Source organism: Antechinus flavipes, chromosome 3 (genome assembly GCF_016432865.1).
Source record: "Antechinus flavipes isolate AdamAnt ecotype Samford, QLD, Australia chromosome 3, AdamAnt_v2, whole genome shotgun sequence".
NCBI classification, from domain to species: Eukaryota; Metazoa; Chordata; class Mammalia; order Dasyuromorphia; family Dasyuridae; genus Antechinus; species Antechinus flavipes.
The window spans coordinates 15,789,189-15,817,069 of record NC_067400.1 but is presented as its reverse complement, the minus strand read 5'-3'; the positions used below and the strand labels follow the sequence as shown (position 1 = coordinate 15,817,069).

Genomic DNA, 27,881 nt, shown 5'->3' with positions numbered 1-27,881 from the left:
ATCATTTTAGCCTCCCCAAGCAATGAGAGCATGATAATGATGGTGATGGAGATATGTTTATGAGAGATGGAAAGACAGAGACAGAGACAGAGGCACACTCATAGACCTAAATATATATAATACATTTTGTAAAGGAGAAAAAATGATGAATTTACTATATAATTCTGTATTTTCATGGTAAAGACTCCGCACTGGTATTCTTGCCACATAATTAAGAATAAGCCCCTGACATGGACCCACACTTAACACCACATACCAAGATAAGATCAAAATGGGTCCATGACCTAGGCATAAAGAACGAGATTATAAATAAATTAGAGGAACATAAAATAGTTTATCTCTCAGACTTGTGGAGGAGAAAGAAATTTGTGACCAAAGATGAACTAGAGACCATTACTGATCACAAAATAGAAAATTTCGATTACATCAAATTAAAAAGCCTTTGTACAAATAAAACTAATGCAAACAAGATTAGAAGGGAAGCAACAAATTGGGAAAACATTTTCACAGTTAAAGGTTCTGATAAAGGCCTCATTTCCAAAATATATAGAGAACTGACTCAAATTTATAAGAAATCAAGCCATTCTCCAATTGATAAATGGTCAAAGGATATGAAGAGACAATTTTCAGATGAAGAAATTGAAACTATTACCACTCACATGAAAGAGTGTTCCAAATCACTATTGATCAGAGAAATGCAAATTAAGACAACTCTGAGATATCACTACACACCTGTCAGATTGGCTAAGATGACAGGAAAAAATAATGATGAATGTTGGAGGGGATGCGGGAAAACTGGGACACTGATGCATTGTTGGTGGAGTTGTGAACGAATCCAACCATTCTGGAGAGCAATCTGGAATTATGCCCAAAAAATTATCAAATTGTGCATACCCTTTGATCCAGCAGTGTTTCTATTGGGCTTATATCCCAAAGAAATACTAAAGAAGGGAAAGGGACCTGTATGTGCCAAAATGTTTGTAGCAGCCCTGTTTGTAGTGGCTAGAAACTGGAAAATGAATGGATGCCCATCAATTGGAGAGTGGCTGGGTAAATTGTGGTATATGAATGTTATGGAATATTATTGTTCTGTAAGAAATGACCAGCAGAATGAATACAGAGAGGACTGGCGAGACTTACATGAACTGATGCTAAGTGAGATGAGCAGAACCAGGAGATCATTATACACTTCGACAACGATATTGTATGAGGACATATTTTGATGGAAGTGGATTTCTTTGACAAAGAGACCTGAGTTTCAATTGATAAATGACAGACAAAAGCAGCTACACCCAAAGAAAGAACACTGGGAAACGAATGTGAGCTATCTGCATTTTTGTTTTTCTTCCCGGGTTATTTATACCTTCTGAATCCAATTCTCCCTATGCAACAAGAGAACTGTTCGGTTCTGCAAACATATATTGTATCTAGGATATACTGCAACATATCCAACATATAAAGGACTGCTTGCCATCTAGGGGAGGGGGTGGAGGGAGGGAGGGGAAAAAAAAATTGGAACAGAAACGAGTGTCAATATAAAGTAATTATTAAATAAAAAATTAAAAAAAAAAAAAGAAGAAGCCCCTGAAATGTGAAATGAGATCATAAATTTGAGCAAAGGATAAAAATCTCTGCAAGCATTACCCACCGAGGCTATCTTCTGGTCTTTATCTGTGTCTGTCCCTGCCCACCCCATTCATACTCATTGAATTTCATCCAATTCAGGAATGTTATTCAGTCCTTACTCTCTGCAAGACATCCTGCCTTGTGATAAGGAAAGAGACTCTGGCCAATTAGAGCTTAAATCTTCAAACTCCTTCCTCTCTGTCAACAGTACCACCAACAATCTTTGACCGGAGTTAGCAGCCTCAGAGCCATTTATAACTCCTCATCCTCACTCTCCCTCTCCCGATCCCAGCGTTCAGCTCTCAAATCCTTTCATTTCTACCTTTGTAGCTCTGGCATCCGTCCGTCCCCTTCCTTCTACTCACAGGGTCATCGCTGTAGTTCAAGATCCCATCTTCTCTCACCTGGACAATTGCAATGGCCTCCTCATTGGGTTACCTGCCTCAAGTCTCTCTCTAAGATCCCCCTAAACACAGGTATGATCACTCTCATCCCAGCACAATAGTGATTCCCTTTTGCTTCTAGGATTAAATATCAATGATAGACATTTAAAACCCTCTGCAATATGGTCCCAGCCTACCTTCCCAGCTACATTGTGCATAACTGCCTTTCACCCACTCTCCAATTCAACCAGGGGGACCTTCTTTGTTGTTTTTTGCACCCATAACATTGTCTATTGATATCCCTTCCTGTTGTGGGCCCAGAAGGACATTTTGGACCAGTTTCATTCCTAAAAGAATCTTTTCTAGTAAGAGAGTTTGTGTTTTTTTTCTGTTACCTTCATAGTTCCTTAAACCCTTCCCCTCATACCCAAGGACAAATTTATTAATATACCTCAGTTTAATATTTAACATGTATTGGTCTACCTGCTATCTGGGGAAGGGGGTGGAGGGAAGGAGGAAAAAGTTGGAACAGAAGGTTTTGCAAGGATCAATGCTGAAAAATTACCCCTGCAAATGTTTTGTAAATAAAAAAATTATATATCAGTTTATTAGATCACACCTAATGTTTCTTCAAAAAAGGTGAGGGAAAAAAAGGCATTCTGTACACAATATGAGTGAGATATTGGATAAATCATTTGTTCCTACACATGCACACAAATGCTAAATGTAAAACACCCACAGCGTTCATTAAAAGAATTATTTTAAAAACTGAATTCAGTAATTTAACTTCTAACTGCTGTGGCAATCTGTTTGGAAGTTCCTACTCAGACTTCATCATAGCATAAAACAATTTTCAGAAGTTCCTTATCAAATGAAATCACAGGGCCAAGTGGAGAGAAGGGGAGAGCTTCTCTCTAAGGCACTAATGTGATATTGAGGCATCTAAGATAGAGCTCTGAATCTAGAGTCAAGAAGATCTGAGTTCAAATGCAGCCTAAATTTTGGGGCAAATTAATTTATTGTTGTATGTCTCAGTTTCCTCAAATGTAAAATGAGGATAATAACAGTGCTTATATGCCAGATTGCCGTGAGGGTGGAATAATGGGATATTTGTAAAGCACTTGTATATAGTACTTAAAGTGCTATATCAAAGGGAACTCCTCAGGACTCAAGGACAAAATTGAAACAGTACCTTTGTTTAAGGAGCTTATAATCTACCTGAAGACATGAGACATACACACACACAAGCACATGCACAGTTATATACATACATATATATGTGCACACTGGCAAATACACAAACATACTCCCTCTTTCTGTCTCTGTCTTTGTCTCTGCCTCTGTCTCTGTCTCTGAATCTGTCTCTCTGTCTCTCTCTTTCTGACTCTCTCTCTGTCTCTGTCTCTTTCTGTCTCTGTCTCTCTCTGTCTTTCTGTCTCTGTCTATCCCTCTCTCTCTCTGTCTCTCTCTCTGTGTCTCTGTTTCTCTCTTTTTCTGTCTCTCTGTCTCTCTCTCTCTCTTTCTATTTATCTGCCAGGACCTATGTTTTTATTTGTACAAGGGGAGTTCTTTAATAATGAAAATAATGACTATTCTACAAAATATGGGTTTTAGAGAATTGCCTAGATCCCCAAGAGATAAATGATTCTCCTAGAATCACAACCACAAAGTGTTAGATGAGGCTGGACTTAAATTCAATTCCTCCTGATTATCAGAAAGTATTTCAGTCTTTCGTTCTGTTTTCTGTCTCCACCAGACACGTCTAACACATAGCTAATGCTTCAAGGATGGTCTGAACCTGATTGAAACATAGTTGAGAAATACCTAACAAAAAAGAAATAAAAATACAACAAAACATAGAGGAAAACAATATATGGTATTCTAAGTTCTCCTTGAATTTGACACCAGCATATTACACCATAGTACAGACAGAAAATCCTCAGATTGTTTCCTTACTTTTTAATTCATTAATATGTCTTCCTAAAACTTCAAATTTAAATTTTTTTAAAGTAAATAGCAGATGCCAATTGAAAAGAAAAACTTGACAATTCCTTAAATGTCAAGTATTTTCCCAGTACTTCAAGCCCATGCAAAATTAGAGCAAAATTTCTAAGTGGTTTGCCAGACAAAACCTCAGCGATTCAAAGGATCAAACCTTTTATGGACTCTGAGTTATCACAGTTCTACAGCAGCAATGAAACAAAGTTCTTCCATAGTGATAAACGCCCCTACTCTGACTTCCTCCTGTTGTGCACAATAGATGCTCTCATACCGGCTGGTCAAAAGCTCAAACATCTTATCCAAGGTCTCTTACTAGATGGCAAATGAAGAAATAAATTTAAGAAATTCAATGATAAATGGTTTGATAATGAGTCCCTTGAAGTCTACTCAGAAAATGAATGAGATCAAACTACTCACTGCAGAATCATGGGAGGGGAAGTCAGGAGGCTTTCCTGATGGAGAGGAAGTGCGTCCTGGAGAGGGTTAAAGACTCCGAAGTAAGCAGTCACCTGAAGAGCAGGACGGAACAAAAGGAGGGTGAGATGGAAACAAGCCTTGACCCACTGCAGAATGGACCCCAGCCACAGTCAACAAGGAATTACGACCAATCTTTTGAATGTATTTCAGCACTGAGGCTCTGACCTTTAAAAATTTCATCAAATAAACAAAGTTTGGATGGAAGGTCTCCCTGTTCTTTCTCGGTAACACTCTATCCCGCTTTGGTGCTCCTGCCAAGGACACATGGGCTATGGTGCCCCAGTGGGATCTGTCCTTGCAGAGTTCCCCATGCTGTAAACCCTTCATTTTTCTGCCTCTGCCCACCATGAGCCACCTGGCTCAAGTCCCACTTCCTGAAACAGATGACAAGTTCATTTAGTGAATTAAATCTAGACTATTAATAGGAGAAAAACGTCTTAACATCTTATCCCAGATAACAGATGTAAATTTTAACAGGGACCTTTGGAGCCTGAACCCCTAGCAACGGCTAATGACAAAAACCAAAGAAACCACATTAAACAAATAGGAGAGAGAGGATCACTATTCAGTTGTTAGCAATCAGGCTCCTAAACTTTAAAATCAGGAGGCTGGATAGGATGGCTTCTAAGTGGCCTTCCAGTGTCAAATCCTATGGTGTATGACATAACATCCCAGAAGTCACCCTGGCAGGTAGGTCCCTAATCTATAAGCATCCCTATCACTATCTGAAAATAAGCCATAGAATCTGACTTTCCAGAAAGTCTCTGAAATCAAAGAACAAATCAAAGATAACCTAGCATGGTGGACCAGGGTTCAAACCCTTCCACCACTATTTACCATCTCTATGGCCTATAGCTTCCTATGGCCTCTGTTTCCTTCCTTGTATAAGGAAGATACTGGACTCACTGACTTCTAGCATTCTTTTGTTCAAATCTAGGATACCTAAATTCAAATTTTGTTTCATACACTTACCAGCTGTCACCTTAAACAAGTTACTTCACTTGAGTTTTCTCATCTGAAAAAAGGTTGATAATCCTAACACATGATGAGGAATAAATGAAATAAATCTGTGATTTATTTAACAAACCCTAGAGTGCTAGATATGTGTGCTTTCTTAGCTATTATGCCGTGATATAACTGTTCAAATACTTTAAATGGAATAATAACTCACACCTAGATGATGCTTAAGGTTTACAATATATTTCCTCCTAATGAACCTGTAAGATAAATAATACAAACATTATTTATCCTATTTTGCAGATGAGGAAAGCAAGACAGTGATAGGTTGTATTACATGCTCAGAAAGTCACTTGGTGTTAGGGGAAAAATTTGAATCTGGTTCTTCTGACTCCAGTTAAGTCATCCTCTTCCCTAATTCACTGTTATCTTTTATTGGTATAAGATGGCAGAATTAATTTAGCAAATGCATTTAGGGAGTATTTGCTGTGTTCAAAGGAATATATTAAGTGTCATGATATTTCACAGAATTAGATAGCACTAGTCATATCACCATAACCCCAGTGAGAGAGGATGAGAGCCTGAGTTAGGGTGGTAGCCATGGGACTGGAAAGGAGGAGATGGATTTGAGACATGTAGAGAGGAAAATAACAAGCTATGACAACTGGGTCGGGTATTAAAAAAGATTGATGCTGTCAATAAAAAGTTAAAAAAAAACAACTAGTTGGATGGATAAAGAAAAAAAAAAACATTGATGGATTGGAATTAAAGGTTCTAAGTTCAAATTCTTGCACCTGTGCAAATTTGGGTGAAATGTGAAGCTCTATGGGCCAATCTCTCCTCCATAAAATAAGTGGATGGAACAAGATGATCACTCAAGTCCCTTTTATTTCGAATTTTATGATCCTGTGATGTGCTCCATCTGTATATTTCCTAATCTGTTTATTAGCTGCATCATTGTTGACTCCTAAATAACTCCAAAGACTATCTCCCTGGGAAGTATGAATCTGTTCCATATCTACACAAGGTCGGATGCTTACAAATTATTTTTCACTAAGTCCTTTTACAGATGGTTTACTCCCTTAATTCCACACCAGTGAATAGCAGGTTCTACAGATTAATGACCATATGCAGTGGACATCCATTGGAGGAATTTGAGCAGAATGATACCATTCCGTAGGATTTCCTTTCTCCCTGGGGTGACCAGTTCAATTTTTTCCCCTTGATGGCCTTGCCTCCCTTGTTTCACTGCTCTTTATACCCTGTCAGTTGTGTGGATCAATCCCTCCCACCAACCTCATCACCATCTCCCACCTTCTTTATACTACTGGAAGGACCATTAGGTCCACTAACAATCCATTTCATCAAATCCCAGCAGAGTCCTCTCTGATTGCTTAACTCTGTAGCCCATTCCCCTCAATGAACACCCAAATCTCTCCCCAAAGCCCCCAACACTTCCTCCTCTCTCCTCTCCACAGATATCCTGGTCTTCTACTTTACTAAATATATACATACACCCCCAACTCAAAATCCCACTATATTTATCCATCCTCTTCCCTTTTTTCTGGCAGAAAATGATGGTCCTTCTGAATCAAATAAATAACTCATCCTCAATCCTCACTCCTCTCACCTTCTCCAAGAACCTGGCTCGTTGATGGCTCCCTCTTTCTTCTTCAATTGTCTCCGGTCTACTTGCTTTCCTGAGAGTCAACAAAATAAGTTTAATTCATTCTTTAAAAAAATTATACTTAACCGTGCCATCCTAACATTGCAGCCTTATCCCTTGCCTCCTTCTTACTGCTAAAGTCCAAGAAAAATCATTATACTCACTGCCTTTACTACCTCAGTTTCCCCACATGTCTCAATCCTGAGAATCTAATCCCGCCATACAACCAGCCCTGCTCTGTTCAAGGTTGCCAGTGATCTCGGCTGCTAATTTTTCCCTAACTTCTCTATAACTTATGAAACCATTGGCTTTCTTACAAACATAATCCCCCCACTTAGATATTCTACCGTAGCTCTCTTCTGATTTCATTCATTCATTCAGGGATATAGTTTTCATTCTAGGAGCTCCTTACATTCATATGTACAGGACAGGACGGGGCAGGAGGGTATGGATTCCCCATGAAAGATAAGCATAATGCTCTCTCTTCCCCTCAGTCAAAAGAATATTTTGTATACACAGAGACCCCCTGAAGTAGAAAGAAGGGTAAATACGGGAATTCCTGCCAATGGTAGCTTCAGGCTGCCTTGTTCATAGGTGTTAATGGGTTGTTTTTTTTAATTTGAAACTGTCAGGAAAATCAAATGTGTGACCATGTTCAGAGAATTGTGGGAGAAAGACAGGTAAGGTCTGAACCTTAAAAGGGGAAGGTAGTAGGTTGAGAAGAGCTCCTATGCTAGGTATTGTGAAAAGGGGAGGGGAAAGGGAAAAATAAAGCACAGAAATTAGACGGCAGGAAAGTGGCACAAGCCAAGTTAGTGCTTACTGGAGTCCATAACTCAGGGGTCACAGGGTTCTGACTCCTGCAATCCAACTGAATCTTCCCTGCTGTTTTAGCAAAAAGGATATAATACAAATCCATTTGTGCTCAGAAATATGCTGATACAAAGAATTAAACAGCTCATCCAACCTCACTCCCTGGTTCAAGTCAATGGAGGCCAGAAGACCTGAGATTTAAAAATAAAACTCCACCAAAGAAAACAATAAGCAAATTGGTTCAAAGCCAGACTGGAAAAACACACAAAAATAAAGATGAACCTAATTTTCTTCTTTTTACCCTAAGAACGTATATCTTTGATTTTTTTTTTTTAATGTTCTGTTCATAGCACATATAGGACAGTGTTCTGTTCCTTGGCAATTCTCTTATGAATTTCCAAAGGATCTTGATGTTCTTCACGTTTTTGGACAGAGGCAAGTACGTTGCTCAAGCCCAGACTTCGTGAAAGCTTTTGAAGAAGCACTCTGGGACATCCCCTTCCACATTTTCCTCCCTGATTTTCATCCTGTTACTACTTGGCTTCCTTCTGCATTTACAACCTAAACATTCTTCTGATTCTTTTTCTCCACGGTGATTGTTTGGACTGTAAGCAGGAACTATTTATGATCTCTGCCCAGTATTTCATATTCATAAATGATGACCTGCTATGAAAAAATCAGATATATATTTGATATGATTTTAATCTTTCAAATCAGATTTGGTAAACAGAGATGATGTTCCTTATAAATTCTACAAGAAAAAACAAACAGCTCCACACAATGTAACCAAAGTAAGCAAATCTGATTAAAGAGGCTCATTTTTAGGAGCAGGTTTTAAAACAATATAGCAGAAGCAAACTTGGAAAAGTGAGCAGTTGGTTTTCGGGATTAGCCATGAATCTATCAAAATGATAAACAAATGCAGTGGGAGGAGCTGCCATTTAGAACAACAGTTGGAAATGTCCTGCCTTTGAGCTTCCAGATTGCTTTCACTCATGTTGAAAAGCTTTGACCCACCCAGATTATCACAGGATCTCAGTTTCCTAATGAATCCTGACCAGTTTAACTCTCAACTACTTAAAAGAAAAGAAATTTTAGCTTTATCTCATAATGGCAAAAAAAAATTAATGACTTAATGAATTGTGTCAAGTCAGCAAACTCACTTTCCAATAGTTATATTCTGGGCAGTCTCAGTAAAAGAAAGGGAAGGGAGCAAGTATTTATTAAGCACTTACTGTAAGTCAGGCACTATGTTAAGTCCTTTAAAGAGTTTCAATGCTCCTAACAAATCTGTGATATAGTGCTACTATTAACCTTGTTTTACAGATGGGGAAACTGAGGCAGACAGTCATTAAAGGACTTGCCCAAGGTCATATAGCTAAAAATTTGACTTGAATTGAGATTTCCTGATTCTATCCATTGTACCACTTCTACAAGTGTTCCCTCCTCTTCTCTAAAACATTTCTCAATCCCCATTTTCCAGCTTATTTTCCCACATGTATCCCTTCTGGAACTCGTATTTCCCCTTTACCCCTTTTTCCTTTCTCTCACCTACATTTTCTCTCTCTACAGTAATTTTTTGTTGCCTACAAACACTAGATGTTTGAACCAAAGTCATGTGATGCTTCTTAACCTCCCCAAGATTTGATTTCATTAGCAGTAAACTGAGAAAATCGGCCAGCCGGTGCCCAAAGCCCCTTCTAGCTGGGATACGCAGGTTTCTCTTCTCTTGAAACTATCACAATAACAAAACGACTTTTCTGGATCCTGTTGCCCTCTCTGGCTTTCGCCACGCTTCTCAGCAACCTTTCACCGCCAGAGTTCTCAGTGAGAGGTGGGCGTCAGTGCCCGGCCGGCCCATCTGCTACCTCTTCCTTCCCTCTACTAAAGTGATAAACTGAAGTCAACCGGCCCCCATCCCTGACCGTCAACTAAAATGGGGAACGAAAGGCCCTCTAACTGGCGTAGCAAGATTTCTCAGCTTTCTCCTTGGTCTTGCTACAGCCTTCAACACTACTGTGCTGTTCAGTTAGATAGATCTGTCCATGCCAAATATCTCAATGTAGAGAGGGTGACTCAATGGGAAGAAGTTGTAGAATCTCTGGATTCCTGTTCATCCTTCTCCAAGGGAGACAAAGTTCCTGCCTTGAAGGAACAGAAAAGGCCACAGGACTGGCTACTCTGTGTTTTCTCTCTCTCTCTCTCTCTCTCTCTCTCTCTCTCTCTCTCTTTTTTAATTATAGCTTTTTATTTACAAGTTATATGCATGGGTAATTTTACAGCATTGACTGGGTTCTCTTTTGAGAGGGGGATACTCTCTGGACTGGACTAGACATCCATCTGTCCCCCTAAATTACTGACCTAACAGTATGATTGGTTTGGAAGAAATTTCTAACCTCTCTGGTCAGTATCTCTTGAAAAGGGAAGGAAAGCCCAAACTTACACCCACTGACTTGTCCTCTTCCCCACCAAATGACAATTATACAAAAAAACCATAACTACTGCAAATGATGAGGAAACTCATTGACCTGTGCAGATAAAAAAAGAGAAATTGGAGTTCTACAGATTAGAATAAAACAGAAAATGTACAAGAGCAAATGAACTCTTTAAATGAGAATGCAATGAGATCTCACTCAACTGAAAAGAGGGTCTAATCTCACCCACGGAAAATTCCCCAAGTCTCCAGGGAGCTGAAAATCAAGAAAATGTTGAGGAGCCGGGTTCTCCTACATTTTGGCAAGAGAAACTTTGTCCTTTCCCTCCCTGGAGCTGGTTTTAAAGAAAGGTTGAATATATTTTAACATGTCTAACATATACTGGATTGCCTGACATCTAGAGGAGGGAATGGAGGGGAGGAGGAGAAAATCTGAACATAAGGCTATGCAAGGGTCAGTGTTGTCAAATTATCCATGCATATGTTTTGGAAAGAAAAAGATCTATAAAAAAATAAAATAAAATAAGGAAAAATAAAGACATAAGGAGTGTCTTCTTTTTCAAAGAAGGAATAAAAAGTATCTCTCTGCTCCAAAGCTCACACACCAACTTTAGCACTTAGCATTCTCTCTCCCAGTTAGAAGAGTCTCATTTCAGGCTTGGCTGGAAAGTACTTGTTACTTCCTTCTTTCAAAATCTCTCTTCTCTTGCTTTCAGTGCCATTATATTATTATGATTCTCATCCCATCTCTGTTAATCCCACATCTCTCCTCCTCATGTTTCTCTTCCAGTCCTCTCTCACCTACATATGACAGATAAAATTTAGTCCCTACAGCAAACATCTCCAATCTGTGGTGCTACTAAAGAAGATGAAGGAAGTCATGTATTTTCCCTAATCCTGTCTTTTCCCTCTGCTGTTTACTTCCCTCTCATCACCTTTCACCGCAGTCCTTGTGTTCAACTCCTTATTTCTGGGAGGGCCGTACCCATCGGGAGCTAAGTTCTTGCTCTTGGTGATTTGTCCCCAAGATGGCAGCCTTCCTTCTTTTGCTGACTTCTGGGCCCATGGCCATGTCCAGGACAGCTGACTTTGCTAGAAATCAGACCCTGAAATAAGCGGGATATTAATACGTTTCTGCCCCATTGTGTGTGACATATATTCCTAAAACCAACTCAAAATTATATAGGTGACAACAGAAAATTACAAGTCAAGGTTTCTGGCTTGAGAAAATCAAAGTTCAAAAAGGTTGTTCTGATACCAACCAATCTCTAAGATCTCACATCGTAGATGTCCACGCTTAGGGGCAGACATCGCCCTAACTTGAAACAGATTCGAGACCCTCAAATTGATTTAGTCCACCTGCTGAGAGTTTTATCAGGATGTGGCCACTGGGTGTGCTGAAGCTTCTTGGAGCCACAAGAGAAAGTTGAGTTCCAGGTAGACACCAAAGATGCATGAACAATCCTGGACAGAACTCAATGAGCCCTCACACAGAAGGTGATAGTCTTCCCTAGAAACCTAAACCTGGAAGTCATCAATATATTACAGGATCAATATGATCATTAATGCTCATAATGGTAACCCAAAATCATCAGAAGGAGGTAAAATGATATCCAGTATCTCTTGAAGAAAATAAAATTTTTCTTGGATAGAGATACAAATGATTACTAAAGTTTGTCAAAATTGGAATAAAAGAATGACCCGCTGAGAAGACGAACTACACAATTCCTCCTCTTTCTCTGTGTCCTCCTTCCTCTACACCTCCACAGTGGTCCTCCCTATTGCTCCCAACTGAATGCACATAGGTCCTTTTTAATAGTACAGAAAACCACAAAGCCTCAGCTAAAAATAATGATAATGTCTGACATTTATACGGTGCTCTTAAGGTTTGCAATGTGCCTCAGCTGCATGATCCCCTTGGATTCTGGAGCAGTTCATTCTCTGACAATTTCAGCAATGCAGAGTTTTATTGTATTTGACTTTTACTGTTCTGAGATTCAGGAAAAGTGAGTTATTCCCAACAAGACTGTAAAGATCCCAACAACCTAAACATGTGAAAAGAGGGGCTGCTTAGTATCACGGACATTTTCCTTAAGACCGTCTAGATCTTTGTGAGTTATAGACAAATTCCCTCCAGGTGGTCTATGGTACAAAATCCACTTGGTGACTTTCTCTTCTTTTCTGAAAGTTGTTTGTAGAAATGATTGAAATAGAAGAAAAGTCTTAAAAGGGTTTCTTCTCTACAATACCCGACCTGCTCAATTTCATATGTGATCTCACTGAACGAGACAGTGAGCTTCCCTAATGTCACAGAGTTTATGCAAACCCAGAATTCATAGGATCATAGGTTTAGAACTAAAGGATCTTGTGGGTCAGCTGTTCAAACTCCTTCCATTTACAAAGGAGGTCACTAAAATCCACAAAGGGCCAAAGAATCATGAGTCGCAAGTGACCAAATAAGCTCAGAGCTCTTTCCAAGTTGTCATCTTAGAAAAACAGGGAAGCTTTCCATCTCAGCAGAGCAATAATCTTGGCTAAAGCAACAGCATCTCCATTCCCTATTTGCATCCTATTTTCTATTGATTCCTTATGATATGGCTATCAAATCCTCTCAAGATTCTGATATCTTAATGGCTCTCTCAAGAATGCCTCCGAGAGCTAACTTTGTGACTGCTTTCCAAGACAGTTGTTTTTGATCTTGTGCCCACGGTTTGCTTCACTTGATTTCTGCTAAATCCTTTTCTTTGATGGTGTTTACCATTTTGATTCCTAGGAACTTTTTTTCAAAATGTGTTTATTGCCTTAAAAAAATTATAAAACATTATTTTAAAAAAAAAATCTTCATTTGAACAGCCCATCATTAAGTGGGCAGCTGGAAGCCAATGGGTGAAGCCCCAAGGCTCAGAGTCAAGAAGAACTGAGTTCAAATCCAGGCTCAGCCACTTACTAGTTGACTGATCCTGGGCAAATCACTTCATCCTGGTTGCTTCAGTTTCCTTATCTGTAAAAGGAACTGGAGAAGGAATTGCAAACCACTCTTGTCTCTCTGCCAAAAAAAAAAAAAATCCCAAAAGCAATCATAAAGAATTTGATGCAACTGAAAAATGAATAAACAAATATCATTAAGCATTCATTGAAGTTTCTAGGTCTTTATTTTGGTTTACACTGTCACACAGAATCTATAGAAATGCTTAACTTATTTGAACTTATTTCTTTCATGATTGTTTTTCCTAATGCAAAACATCCTTCCACTGATCCATGAATTTATGTGACTAAAAACTCAAGAATCCTGGTTTAGATTAAGAGTTTTATTGGGATCAGTGATGATGCTGAGCCTGAATAAGTAGATCAATTGCAGAGTTAGAAAGGTTATCTTGAGAGGATTTCCACAGAAAACTTGGGCTTAATAATACAACATTTTCTTCTTCTAGGTTGAGAAAGAAGAATGTCTTCTAATTGAAGACATTCTACATAGGGACATGATTACTGTGGTTGTAAATTTTCTTATTCCATAGTTCTAGAGCTGAAGAGACCCTAAAAGGGGGCCATTGCCACCTAGGTCAATCCCTTTATCTTACAGATAAGGAAACTGAGGCTTGTGACTTGCCCATGATCAAATAAGCAGCAAATGTCTGAGGTAGTGTTTGAACCCAGATCCACTGACCCCAGTGGATGAAAAGTGAAAAACGTAACATATGAGTCAACATGGGAAATCTACATAAACTGATAGATGATGTGTTTTCAAAACAACATACTGGTCTTTGTCAACTTTCCCTTCTATCCTGAATCACTGGTCATGGCTAAGAAAGAATAAGAGATGGAATGATCCCTTAAATTGTGAGGTTTTGTTGGGTTATTGTTATGTTTTTTTTTTTAAATCAATTCTTCTAGGTCTTATCTGTCTTTGAAATAAATTATATTTCCAAGCAAAATGGTTTGTGAATTAGGCGTACAATCCTAGTTTTTCCATTGATTCTACCCCAAATAGCAGTTTCCATTAATAAGTCTATGACCAAATGCTCCTAGAGTTTCCCCACCCCAGGGGATCGGGTAAATACCCTGCCACAAATATTCTATCCACTAGAAACTTACTTTTATTAATAATATTGATTTTCGAATGCAAGCTTCTTAAAGGTACCCACCATGAATAAATTAATTCTTACATTGCTCTCTTAGAATAGGGCAATAATTTGTGGCAGCCCTCTTTGTAGTGGCCAGAAACTGGCAACTGAGTGGATGCCCATCAATTGGAGAATGGCTGAATAAATTGTGGTATATGAATGTTATGGAATATTATTGTTTGGTAAGAAATGACCAACAGGATGACTTCAGAAAGGCCTGGAGAGATTTACACGAACTGATGCTGAGTGAAATGAGCAGGACCAGGAGATCATTATATACTTCAACAACAATACTATATGATGATCAATTCTGATGGACCTGGCCATCTTCAGCAATGAGATGAACCAAACCAGTTCCAATGGAGCAGTAATGAACTGAACCAGCTATGCCCAGCGAAAGAACTCTGGGAGATGACTATGAACCATTACATTGAATTCCCAAACCCTCTATTTTTGTCTGCCTGCATTTTTGATTTCCCTCACAGGTTAATTGTACAATATTTCAAAGTCCGATTCTTTTTGTATTGGTCAACCTGCCATTTAGGGGAGGGGGTGGGGGAAAGGAGGGGAAAAATTGGAACAAAAGGTTTGGCAATTGTCAATGCTGTAAAATTACCCATATATATAACTTGTAAATAAAAAGCTATATAAAAAAAATAGGGCAATAAGCTAGGTGAATATCACTATTTTTTTTCCATTTGCACACATCATTTAGTGATTATCATCTTAAAAGGAACGACAATGTGACAATATAAATACATGGGTTCAGAGGATTTTAAATTAGAAGTAGCAATAGAGAGCCCAACACTTTCATTTTCCAGATGAGGAAATGGACCAGAAAAGGAAAATGATTTACCTAACATCACACAGCTTTCAGCTGTATAAGTAATGATGATTAAAAAGCAGCTAACTGGTTTATGAGCATATATAATCCTAACTATAGGACCAAGCCTGGAAAGTCATAAAGCAGAGCCATCAGCATTATCTCTCCTTTCAACTCTGGTGATTTTCCAATTTGTCCACACCAATAGCTGTCAACTTGGTTTTAATTCTCTCTCTCATCCAAATGTATCAGAACAAGGCGGAAGGCATTAGCTGTACTCAAGGTTGCTTTCACTCTGATGCCAAAAGAAAGAAGAAAAAGAAAGCTAACTCAGTTGGCCTGTATTGCATAAATCCCTGGAATAAAAAGAAAGTGAAACATTCAGCATCATCTTATTCTTGATGTCTTTCCAGATGGAAACAATGCAGAATGTCTCAAAGTTTTATGACATGTGGAAAACATAAAGGATTATGAATTCTTTCATTCTATTATTGGGAGATTTGAAATCAACCTCACTGTTCTTTGAATTGGACCCATTTGGGGATATTTAAGTAATTTAAGATGACAAAACATGATTGACAGCACGTAGATAAAGCTTTGAGGTTTGCAAAGTGCTTCGCCTATATTATCTCCTTGAATCCTCACAACTTTGCAAAGTACATTCCAAATGAGAAAACTGAGGCTGAGAAAAGATAAGTGATTTATTCAGTCACACAGTTAGTATCGGAGGCAGAACTCAAACTCAGTTGTTCCTGAGTCCATTCTATTTACTTTGTCCTCTAGAGGTTTCTCTATGTCCATCTCCATGTCCACAAACATTCCCCTCCAATGTTTTATTGTGGCCTGGAGGTCCCTCTGAGATTTGGAAGTTTACACCAGCAGAACACACGCTATAGGGAGCTCAACTACATCGGAAAACCTTGAATATGAGTTCAACAGAAGGCTGTTCCAGCATGGAAGGCAGGAGGATTAGTTTTTTGTAATATTAATAATAATAATATCAAAACTATACATCCTTTAGAGACTAATGTCTTTTTTTTTCACCCTCCTAATTCTCTGGATTCCCCTCTTCCATCTTCCAAAAGAATCCCAAATGCCTATATCCTAACCTAATAAGGTCTTTCTTGTAAAATATATTTTGGTAACTTATTTGTTCATTCAAGTTTCATTGTTTTCATTTTTTTTTAATTTAAAGATCTTGGCACCGGAATTTGGAATCAGAAAAACCTAGGTTAAAATTTTGTTCTGGAGAGCAATTTGGAACTCTGCCCAAAGGGCTATCCGACAGTACATCCCCTTTGATCCATCAATGTCTCTACTAGGTCTGTATCTCAAAGAGATCATAAAAAAGGGAAAGGGACCCACGTGTGCAAAAATGTTTGTGGCAGCTCTTGTTGTGGTGGCAAAGAACTGGAAAGTGAGTGGCTGCCCATCAGTGGGGGAATGGCTGAATAAATTGTGGTATATGAATGTTATGGAATATTATTGTTCTGTAAGAAACTATCAGCAGGATGAGTTCATAAAGGCCTGGAGAGACTTACAAGAACTGATGGTGAGGGAAGAATCAAGAGAACATGGTACGCTGCAACAAGATTATACAATGATTAATTCTGATGGATGTGGCTCTCTCTTTTCAACAGTGAGGTGATTCCAACCAGTTCCAATGGTCTTGTGATGGAGAGGGCCATCTGCACCCAAAGATAGGACATGGGACTGAGTGTGGATCACAACATAGCATTTTTACTTTTTGTTGTTATTTGCTTGCATTTTGTTTTCTTTCTCATTTCTTTTTCCTCTTTGATCTGATTTTTCTTGTGCAGCATGATAATTGTGGAGATACCCATAGAAGAATTAAACTTGTTTAACATATATTGGATTACTTGGGAGGGATGGGAAGAAGGAAGGGATGGGAGGAAGGGAGGGAGAAAAAAATTGGAGCACAAGGTTTTGCAGGGGTAAATGTTGAAAACTATTGATGCATATGTTTTAAAAATAAAAAGCTTTATTAAAAATTTGTTCTGTTTACTGTTTAGTTATGCCTGACTCTTCATGACCCCACTTAGGCTTTTCTTGGCAGAGATAATGAAGTGATTTGCCATTTCCTTCTCCAGCTCCTTTTACAGATGAGAAAACTGAGGTATACAGCTAAGATGACTTACTTAGGGTCACACAGCTAATAAGGATCTGAGGCCAAATTTGAACACAGAATTAACACTTATGGTGCCATTAAGCTACCCTTTGTTCTTGCTACCTATTATCTATGTAAACTTGGACAAATCAGCTGACAATTTAATTTTCCTTCAGGAAGGAAACTTGGTCCTCAGTTTCCTCATCTGTAAAAAGGAAAGAATTGGGTTGGGTTGAAAGATCTCAAATTTTTTAGCATCCTAGATCCCTTTGGCAGTCAATCTGGTGAAACCTAGAGATACCTTTTTCAGAATCAGTTTGCATAAACTAAAATGCATAATATTATAAAGGAAAACAACTATATTGAAATATAGTTGCTAAAATTTTAAAATGCCCCCCTCCCCCCCCACATACACACATGCTCACATATAACTATGGAGCCTAGATTTAAAACTTCATGCCAAATGATCACCAGTTCCTTTTCTAATAGCTGATGATTCCATGTATTTATGTCTTATACATCTAATGATACTAACAAAGGTGGGAAAATATACTTTATTATTTATTGGTCAATAGGTAATTCATATTCATAAAGACCCCCCCCCCAATATCCTTAGAACACTGTGTAAGAATTAATTAGATGCACTGTATCCGCCTTCAAGTATTGGATCTCCTCAACCAGACAAGAGTGATGGAGAACGACGTTTCTCCCCGAGGACATATGTCTCTGTAAGACATTCTCCTGATCCTTTGGTGCTCAGGTGCCCGGAGGTAAATTAACCACAGGCTTATTGATACAAACTCTTCTTTGAAGCCTACAGATCAATGACAATCATGAGAACATGGATTTAGAAGTCAATTAATCTAACTCTTGTATCTTACAAATGAGTAAAATGTCCGGAGAACATGAGTGACTTAGATGAGGACCATCGATCTAGAGCTGAAATCAATCAATAAAATTGGCTTGATTGGTTATTGGCTCCCATGCTCAGAGAGCCAAAGTGATATCGCTATGTTGAGGTCAAGTTCCACGCGTCCGACTGTGGCTTCTCAGACCAGGATGAGCTCAGAAGGCTCCACTGCAATTCAGCTGTAAATAATCCACATGAAATTTAGAGTGGAACCGTCTCTCAGTGTGTATCTCTCACATTTCTCTTGAGCTACCGTGAGCTCTTTTGCGAGCTTGCCATGCTGGGCAGTCCTGTGCCAGTGTCCCCATTGTCTCACGATTGATTCCAAAGTTCTTCAGGACTGTAAAGGAGCCTTTGTATCCCTTCTTCTGACCTTCTCTGAGCACTTCCCTCATATGAGTGCTCTACAGAACAGTCTTTTAAATGGACACACACTTGTCCCTGGAACTGCTTGGCCGGCCCACCAGAGTTGGGGTCTCTTTAAGAGTCTGAATGCCTGGCCAACCAGCCCAAGAAGATTACAGTGTTTGCTCTCCTATCTTTCCAGGTGATCTTCAGAATCTTCCTAAGAGGATTCAAATGGAAGCGATTCAATTCCTGGCGAGGCGCTGGTGGACCGTCCCCATTTCACGGTCATACAACAATGAGATCAGCACAATGGCTCTGAAGACCTTCGGTCTGGTAGGCAGTCCAGTAGTCTGTTCTCTCACACTTGCCTGGCAATTCATAAATGCTTTTTCCTTCATGATATGACTTTGACTGATATAATGTGAGTGAGAAGGAAGAGAAAAATTCAGTGTTCTTTGGATATTTTAAGTAAAATAAATAATTTCTTTGAATAAATAGTCCAAATAATTGCTACAAATCTCCACTCGGTTTTTCATGTATGGACAAAACTTTAGTAGTCTGATGTATTTTTCACTAGTTTCAATATGACTTATGTGTTGCCTGTGAACCATTTGGTTATTTGGGGAAGTTGTTTTCAGTGGGAAAATTGTGTTTAAAAAAGGGAGAAAATGGAGCAAAGAGGAAGGAAACCTCTGAGACTCACACACTCACACACTCACACACTCACACACTCCTTTGAAACCTACACTCTAGGTCTGCCCCCATCTCCCTCCCCCCAACCAGACAGTCTCCTTCCCATGTGAAAGCCACCAACAGTTCGTAATTATGCCCAACACACCATGTATCGGGATCGGTCATCGCTGCTCCCTACGTCAGACTGGTTTTGGGTCACTGGCGCCAGGACTCAGTGCACACTCACTCATACAGGCCTGAATGTACAGGTCAATGTCTGACTCAGAAGGTTTACTTGATTTTGGTCATTCCCACATTTTCTAGATTGTCATTCACCTTAAGGAATCTACATCTAAAGAAATTTACTTCAATTGTCCAGAGATCTGCATCTCCACACAAGAGTATTCCTATTTTCACCCTCTATCCTCCAAACAATAATGTCACCTGCCTCATTTCTCATCCTGTGTATTTTCACACTAGTGTCTTAGTCCCTTCTCCCCACTCTCACCAACTTTCCAGAGCTGATTTGATAATTTCACCAATTTCCCCATTTACCAGCATGAGGAGAATGACCTCAGTGATCCCTTATAGCCCCAAAGAGAGTAATCCCTCCCCATAGACACCTGTGATTAACTTTCATCCCCAGAACACAGATGTTGCCTTTTCAGAATCTTTCATTTCTAATCATTGTGGACAATAAAGTGATGTTTAGGTCCAGGATAGATTATCTTAAATGGGGAGCTGACCAAGACAGATCTTGGTCAAAAAATGCCTGCTGCAATTGTAGCTCAATTCATGTTGAGAAGACAGTGCTCTGAGGGGGTGTAGTTACGGTGGAATGGTGGAGTTTGGGGAGCAGGATGGATGATGTCTTGGAAGAAATAAGAACCTTCCAACTTCCAAAGGAGCGCCCCAATCAGCCAGATGCAGATCTCGGGAAATATATTGTCATTGCCAGTTGCTTGTCCCCACATTTAACAATGACCCTTAGAATTCATTTGGTTGAACTTCATGATTTAATAGATGAGGAAACTGAGAATCAGAGAGGTCAAGTGATTTCCACAGCTAGCACGTGTCAGAAGCAGCATTCAACATGGGCTCTTCTGACTCCAGAGCCAGCATTCTATCCATAACAAGCTGCCTTTCTTCAGAATCCTGTCAGAGCCCAAGCCGTGTGACAATCTCTTTACTTTACTTCCCGTCTCCAAAGGAGAAAATGGCAGGCGTGTTGACCATGGACCATGAACCAAACTGATAGATGAAGGCATACCTGTCCCAGCTAGGAAGAATTCTACAGTCCTCAAAAGCCCCTCAAAGGCTCTGTGCTCTTTGTCTTTCCTTAATCTGCATCTCAAGAGCCAAGTAATTCTTACTGATCATTTTATCTCATGAAAACTGGCAAGAGATGGCTAGACTGTTAATTTTTATTTATTTGTGTTGTCGAAAAATAGAGCTAATTTCTTGGCATCCAAGATCCAAGCATCACTGGATCATCCTGTTCATTCTAAGTCATGACTGAGATATTGCACATTTAAAGGTGGTAGCCGGGATGGCACTAGGGTCTGAGCATAGTAGCATCCACATGCTCTAGAATGGGGGAATTATAGGTTAGACTTTGGCTTTTTAAGCCCTTCTAAGGCTATTTTAATCGATTAATGTTATTCAGCTACATGCACATTTGGTATAATTGGCCAGCTGTCTATTACTAACCCTTAGTCTCTTATATATTTATTAATTCATGACCTAAACTAATAAAATCAATTAAAGTTCTTAACCTGGGATTTGTGAACTTGGTTTTGTTTACATGGAGAGACATGGACATAAACAAATACATAGATTTAGCTTTAATTATGTAAATTATTATTTTGATATGATTGATTTCCTTTATAATTCTGTCTTTTATGTAATTAATAGAATTTCTTATAGAACAATAATATTCCATAACATTCATATACCACAATTTACCCAGCCATTTTCCAATTGATGGGCATCCATTCAATTTCCAGTTTCTAGCCACTACAAACAGGGCTGCCACAAACACATACAGGTCCCTTTCCCTTCTTTAAGATCTCTCTGGGATGTAGCTAAATTCATTTTGAGAAGACAGTGCTCTTAATGGGTTCTGAGAAAAGGTCTATAGACTTCCTAGCACCAAAAGGTAGCGTAGGTACACATTCCCTTCCATCAGTGACACTGGCTCCTGGCTGCTCCACAAGCAATAGCTCTAGACATTCTCTCTGACTGACAGGCTCTCACTTCTCTCCTCCCAACTCCTGCTCTTCCTGGCTTCAGGTCCCAGCTAAAACGTCTCCTTCTACAGGAAACCTCTGCAACGGCTCTTAATTCCAACGCCGTCCCTTTCTTAAGTTTTTATGGTGTCTCCAATCTCTCTCTTCTTTATGTGTGTACGTTCATATCCACATGTGTATACTGTGTTTGCATGATGTTTCCCCCATTAAACATAAGCTCAGTGACAGGTTCTGTCATTTGCCTCTTTTTGTATTCCCAGAAATTAGAACAATACCTGGCATTAATAAATGTTCATCTAATGAATGAATGAAATGAATAATCTGCCGCCAAGTGTTCATTCCATCCGACCAACTAGTGAGAGGTAGTTTCCACCAAGGAGAAGTCTCACACAAATGGGACGTCAGCCAGACTCCCTGCTTGCTCTTCCTGTGACTTGGAAGAAGCTACTTTATGACCCTAAGCCTTAGTTTCCACCTCTGTAAAATGGCTGAGATGACCTCTCAGGTCCTTCCCAACTATAAATTGTACAGTTCTGAGAAATGAGATGCAACGACTTCTGGGAATGGGAAACGTAAGCGTGCCGGCAGTACTCCCTCTTGGCTACATTAGTTAATCCATTTTTCACTTTGTGTCTGCATTTCACAAGTAATACCCAGGTTGCTCTTTAAGTGAAATGCCCGGCGCTCTTGCTCCTTAGGATCTCTGCTGCTGGGAGTTGCTGGTATGTCGTAAACAATGTGGTAAAGTCATTCCTGGCCATTCTAGCTGTGAGCTTCTCCCCCGACCGGCTGGATTGACTCGTACGTCTTAGGAGTCAGGAGTTGGCAAACTCCGGTGCAGGGGATGGGATGCTTTCTCTCTTGTGCCTTATCTGAGAATAAAAGCATGGCTGCTTCATTTCTAAAGCTGAGGAGGCCAGTGGAAGAGGAAAAGAATAGTCTGTAACTGAATGAGCAGGATCACATCACGTTCAGGCAGCTATAACTACGTCCAGGAAAAAAAATCTGATAGAAATAGAGAAGAGTGAAATTTACAGTGTTTGCTAGAATATTAATAAATCAGCATCTTCTCAAAGTAGAGGAATAACAGTCAAAAAGAATTTCTAGATCAGAGAGAATCACAAAAGAAATATAGATATATTGTAATAAAGACACTGGCCTTCCGGTTATAAAACAAACTAGGGAGATCCCTATGGAGTTGAATACTTGTCAACTTATTTTAAAAGGAAAATATGGTTTCAATTTTAAAACATCTCCTGATGTTATCTATAAACAGTTAACACAAATTTATAGCTAACTAACCATCACTAGGAGAAAGTAAAGGTTATTGGGGGGAGGGAGGGTTGATGCCATTTATAGGAAATAGGACATTTTAATTTAAAATAATATCCCTGAATATAAATAGGCTTTCTGAAAAACCCTGAGATCAACCGCTGGTTTTCCAGAAATTGGGATTTGCTTCCCTTATTACAATCTGCTAAGCAATATTTTTATAGAATCTGTACTTTGGAAAAAGGATGCAGATCATAGATAATACAGTTTATAGAGACTGGAATCCCAGAACTGAGCGTAAAGATTACGGATCATACACAAACTTTCCTGTAAATTTTATTTCTTATTTCTGAGAAGCATAAACCATAGGATCCACAAGGAAACTAGTAACCTAGAATGCTCAGAAAGTTGTGAAACATTCTAAGTAGTTGCCTTAAGATTAGTTGTGTTAACAATTTATAAGATTTAATAATCACTAAAGCTGTCTCCTTTTCCCTCACTTTTTGTGCCTTCAGTTTCTCCTATCTCACTAGGTCAAATACGTCTTGCTTCTAACCCATTATTGACTCTCCTTGCTCTCTTCATCTCCACTAAACCTCAATAAAATGAAGTACCAAATTTAAAAAAAAAAAAAAAAAAGATTAGTTGTGTTAAGATATTTTAACCCACCTTTCAGTAGAGTTGAATTCACAGTCATGGGTTAGGTCCCCATAGTGGTGACTACTTCAGGTTCAAAGTGCTCTTAGGAGTCTGTGCTCCTGAAACCCCAAAGCTTCCAAAGTGAGTTAGCTTACTTGTGATAGTCATTCAGTAGTCCTAACTATAACTTAAAGGCATTTGCTCTTGACATAGTAGCAACAAGGAGTGGCAAAACATTCTCCACTTAGACTGAGATGCCCTCTCCCACAGATACACAGAGAGTCACTGGACAGGGTGGGCACAAATACAGAGTAGAGCCCATCCAGAGAGACCACAAGGCCAAAGCTATCCGTGTATCCAGTTTTTGTTTGTTTGTTTTGTTTTACTGAGACAATTGAGATGAAGAGTACCTTGTCCAGGGTCACACAGCTAGGAGGTGTTAAGTGTCTGAGGGCAGATTTGAACTCAGGCCCTCCTGACTGCCCCACCTAGCTGCCCTTCCAGCATGGTTTTTAACGGTTAAATTGTTTATATCCTTGTGCTGTTGTTGTTCAATGCTGCTTTTTTTTTCAGTCATGTTTGACTCTTCAACCCCAGTTGGGTTTTCTTGGCAAAGATCCTGGAGGGGCTCGCCACTTCCCTCCCCTGTAGTAACTGTTTCCTAGTGAACTGAAAGAATTATCCAATGTTAGAAAGAGAAGGGATCTCAAGTGTTGACTGGCCCAATCTAATCAAGTAATGGTAGGTAGGATTAGTAGTGGTAGTCTGGCCACTGCGGATACTCTTGGAGAATGTTGTTATTGTTGCTGTGGATGTTGTTATTTGCCTTTCCTTCTTCAGGAGGACCATGACAGCAGGGAGGTGATGCCCTAACAAGCAAGTAGATGGGATTTAACAAGCAAGTGGATGGGATTTAAGTGAGGGAGGGCTAGTGAAGAGCGAATCTCCCCTTCTTTACAGCTGCCACTTCTCTGAACTTTTATAATCACTGGTGATTTTCTCTTTTCCTTCACAAATTATTTGTGCTTGGAGAGATGTCATACTCACAGCCCTTGAATCAGAAGAGGCCTGCAAAATTTCCCAGGGGGGGGGGAAACATTAAAATGTAATTGGGACATTTTTTACAAAATAAATAAAAATACGACATAGGTATTGTTCATTTGTGGTTTTCTAGGTCTACAAACCGGGGGAATTTCCAATTCAGTTTGACACCAGAGATTCATAGGATCATATGCTAAGAAAAGAGAGAATTCTGAAAGCTCAGGTGCCTAGCACTCTCCGAACATCTCAGATCCAATGACCTTGACCTTTTTTCAGCATGCTACAATGGGGTCTGCCCCCAAATCCAAGTGTAAAGTAGGAAAGACAAGAGAAAATGCTAGTTACCAGAACCATGACCCATTATTGACGTTGCTCTTTTGAGCAGCCCAGTGACAAAGCAGAGAAAGCACTAGATCTAGAATCAGAAAGACCTGAGTTTGGATCTGTCCTTAAGATACTCAGTAGCTGTGTGAACTTAGGCAAGTCACTTCACCTTTGTCTTCTTCACTCTCCTCATCTGTAAAATGGGGACAATAATAGTACAGAGGGACGAAACTCTGGAGAAGTATACTTGAAACAAGGTGTTAACTCAGTGGAATCGATGAGATGATGGTTCTCTAGTTCACATATATACTTAGTACTAGGATGGTGATGTAATGGTTCTCTAGTTCACATATATTCAGTGTGCTGGAAAGCACATCTTTGACCAGCCTCCCAGCGGCTCTTGTGCCTCTTGCACTCCTCCACTAAGATCAAGTCTGGTCCTGAGGTCCTCCAGAAAGCAAGCCCAGACATTAAATAATAGTACTTACTTTCCAAGTTTGTCGTATGTGTGTGTGTGTGTGTGTACATATATATATACACATTGATATACACAGAAATATAATTTTAAAGCGCTATAGAAATGCTAGCTATTGAAAAATTACCCATGAATATATCTTGTAAATAAAAAGCTATAATAAAAAAAAAAGATTAGTGAAATATAAACATCTGAAATATTCATTGGCCGCTGCAGTTACAAAACATGTACAAGAACAAGCTTTTAATCCAGCAAATATTAAAAGATTTGCATCAGATGGCTACATACATATCAGTTAGTTATGTCCTTCAGCAACTGTCAACTTAATTCTTTACTTGTATTTTTGTTGCTCCAATGAAATATTTCTGCTATTTGTTGACTTGGGTGGTTTATCAAGGTTGAAAATACTAGAAAATTTCTGTAACTTAAAAAAATAAATCATTGTATTTGTTTGGTAGAAGCAGATATATACTTTTGCCTAGTTGTTTCTATTTTGCATTTGCTTATGTGCGTAACTGTTGAATATGCCCAGAAGAATATAAGCTTTTTCAGATCACATTCTATTTCTTTTTTTTTTCTTGCACCTATGATAAGCACAATTCTTTGCACATAGTAAGTACTTAATAAATGTTTGTAGAATCAATACAATGAAAATAAATGAATAATCTTGATTTTTGCTTTAAAAAAAGAAATGTTAGCTATTATTATGTGATTGATTTTTTAAAATCACCTTTAATATCACAAATGTTCATGAATTGTAATGTTTATATTAATTTTTTTGTCCTTTAACTTAATTTTTATTAACAGCTTTTGGGTTTTGCCTCATCAGAATTTCTCCTATTATTTCTTCCTTTCCCTCCCGAGAGCCATCTATATAACAAAAATTTTTATATAAAAATGAGAAACTAATCAATATTTTTTTAAAAGTCTGAAAACATACACCATGTGCTATACCAATGAACCTCCCTATTTGACAAAACAATGGGGTATTTTTCTCATTTCTCTTCTTTGAAATCATACTTGTTCTTGTAATTTTATAACAGAAACCATGATAGTTTTGTGATTCTTACTATTTACATTCACTGGGTTTGTTGTTTTCTTGGCTCTGCTTACTTTTACTCTGCCTTTGATTGTATAAATCTTCCCAAACTTCTTTATATACATCACATTCATTATTTCTTACAGCTCAATAATATTCTGTTATATTCACGCACCATGATTTTTAACTATTCTCCATTCCATAAATACATACTTTGTTTCCAATTCTTTGCTATCACAAAAAGTACTAAAATAAATATTTTGTCATATATGGAGATTCTCTTACCTATAGTCTCCTTAGAGAATAAGACCAATGGTAGAATCTCTGGATCAAAGGACATGTAGATTTTATGCTCTTTATTTGCATATTTCCCAGCTGCTTTCCAAAATGATTCTACTGATTATAGCTACATTTGATGTCCTAATGTATCTATCTTCCCTCAACTCCTCCCTCCCATTACTGACTACTCCAAACTTTTGTCACCTTTCCCAATTTGCTCTACATGCGCTGAAACCTAAAGGTTGTTTTGATGTGCATTTCTCATATTATTTGTGATTTGCAACATCCTTTCAGATGGTTATTAATGAGCTGTGATGTTTCTCTTGAGAATTATTAGGTCATGTCTTTTGACCACTTATTTATTAGGTAGTGGCTTTGAATACATATACACATGCACATAAATGTGTATCTGTGTGTACATATGTAGAAATGTACACACATATATGTCAGTTATCTATCTATCTATCTATATAGATACACTAATATTGCTTAATCATGTTGATTACATCAAACCACTAGTCACTTCTGTACTCCCTAATGGAATGAAAAGACTGCCATTAAACTATTCAATTAAGTTGTCAATTGGAAAAAGTCAAGAGAAATGGAGCTCGGTGAAATGGCAATATTTCATCTTTTTCAGGAAGATAAGGCATCTTTTATGAATCTTGGGGAACAGAGGATGTGGGATTCATCTCGACTGACCAAATCCCTATTGCGTTAGATTTTCCTGATTCAAACACAACTGATGCACCATCAGGGTCTTAAGATTTGTGTACCTGCCCGTCTTCTCTACATTCTCTTGCAGATCCCACCTTTTTTCATTTTATTTCACAGAGCACATATCTGGTGCTCTCTGCCACAAATGGAGTAGTGATTAATGAGACCATGGATGGACAGGAAATAAATGTCTGGAATTTGAAAATTAAAGCACATCTCCCAGATCAACCTCCTTTCATTTCTGGACAAGAAAATTAATGAGAGGAAATAAAGCAAGAAACAAAGGAATTGAAATAAAGAAGATAAACTTTTAGAGAAAATACATCTTAATGGTACAAATATTCTCAAACTAATGGCTCAATAAGCAGTGCTTATCTAAATGAAGAATGGTGGCTGGGGGGGGGGGGAAGACTGGGACATAGGGATTATTATTACTCTCCCTTCTAATCTAACCACTTCTGTGTTTCAGTTGTGGTAGTTACTCCTG

At 38.7% G+C, this 27,881-nt stretch overlaps 1 protein-coding gene across 1 annotated transcript in view; it reads left to right on the top strand.

Annotated features, from left to right (window-relative positions):
• VEPH1 (ventricular zone expressed PH domain containing 1) overlaps positions 1-19,126 on the top strand; it is a 209,456-nt gene extending 190,330 nt beyond the window's left edge. The window contains exon 13 of the mRNA XM_051983078.1: positions 18,887-19,126. Within this exon, the coding sequence (XP_051839038.1) occupies positions 18,887-19,006 (120 nt within the window). The 3' untranslated portion in view covers positions 19,007-19,126. The remainder of the gene's footprint in view (positions 1-18,886) is intronic.
• The last annotated feature ends 8,755 nt before the right edge of the window (positions 19,127-27,881 follow it).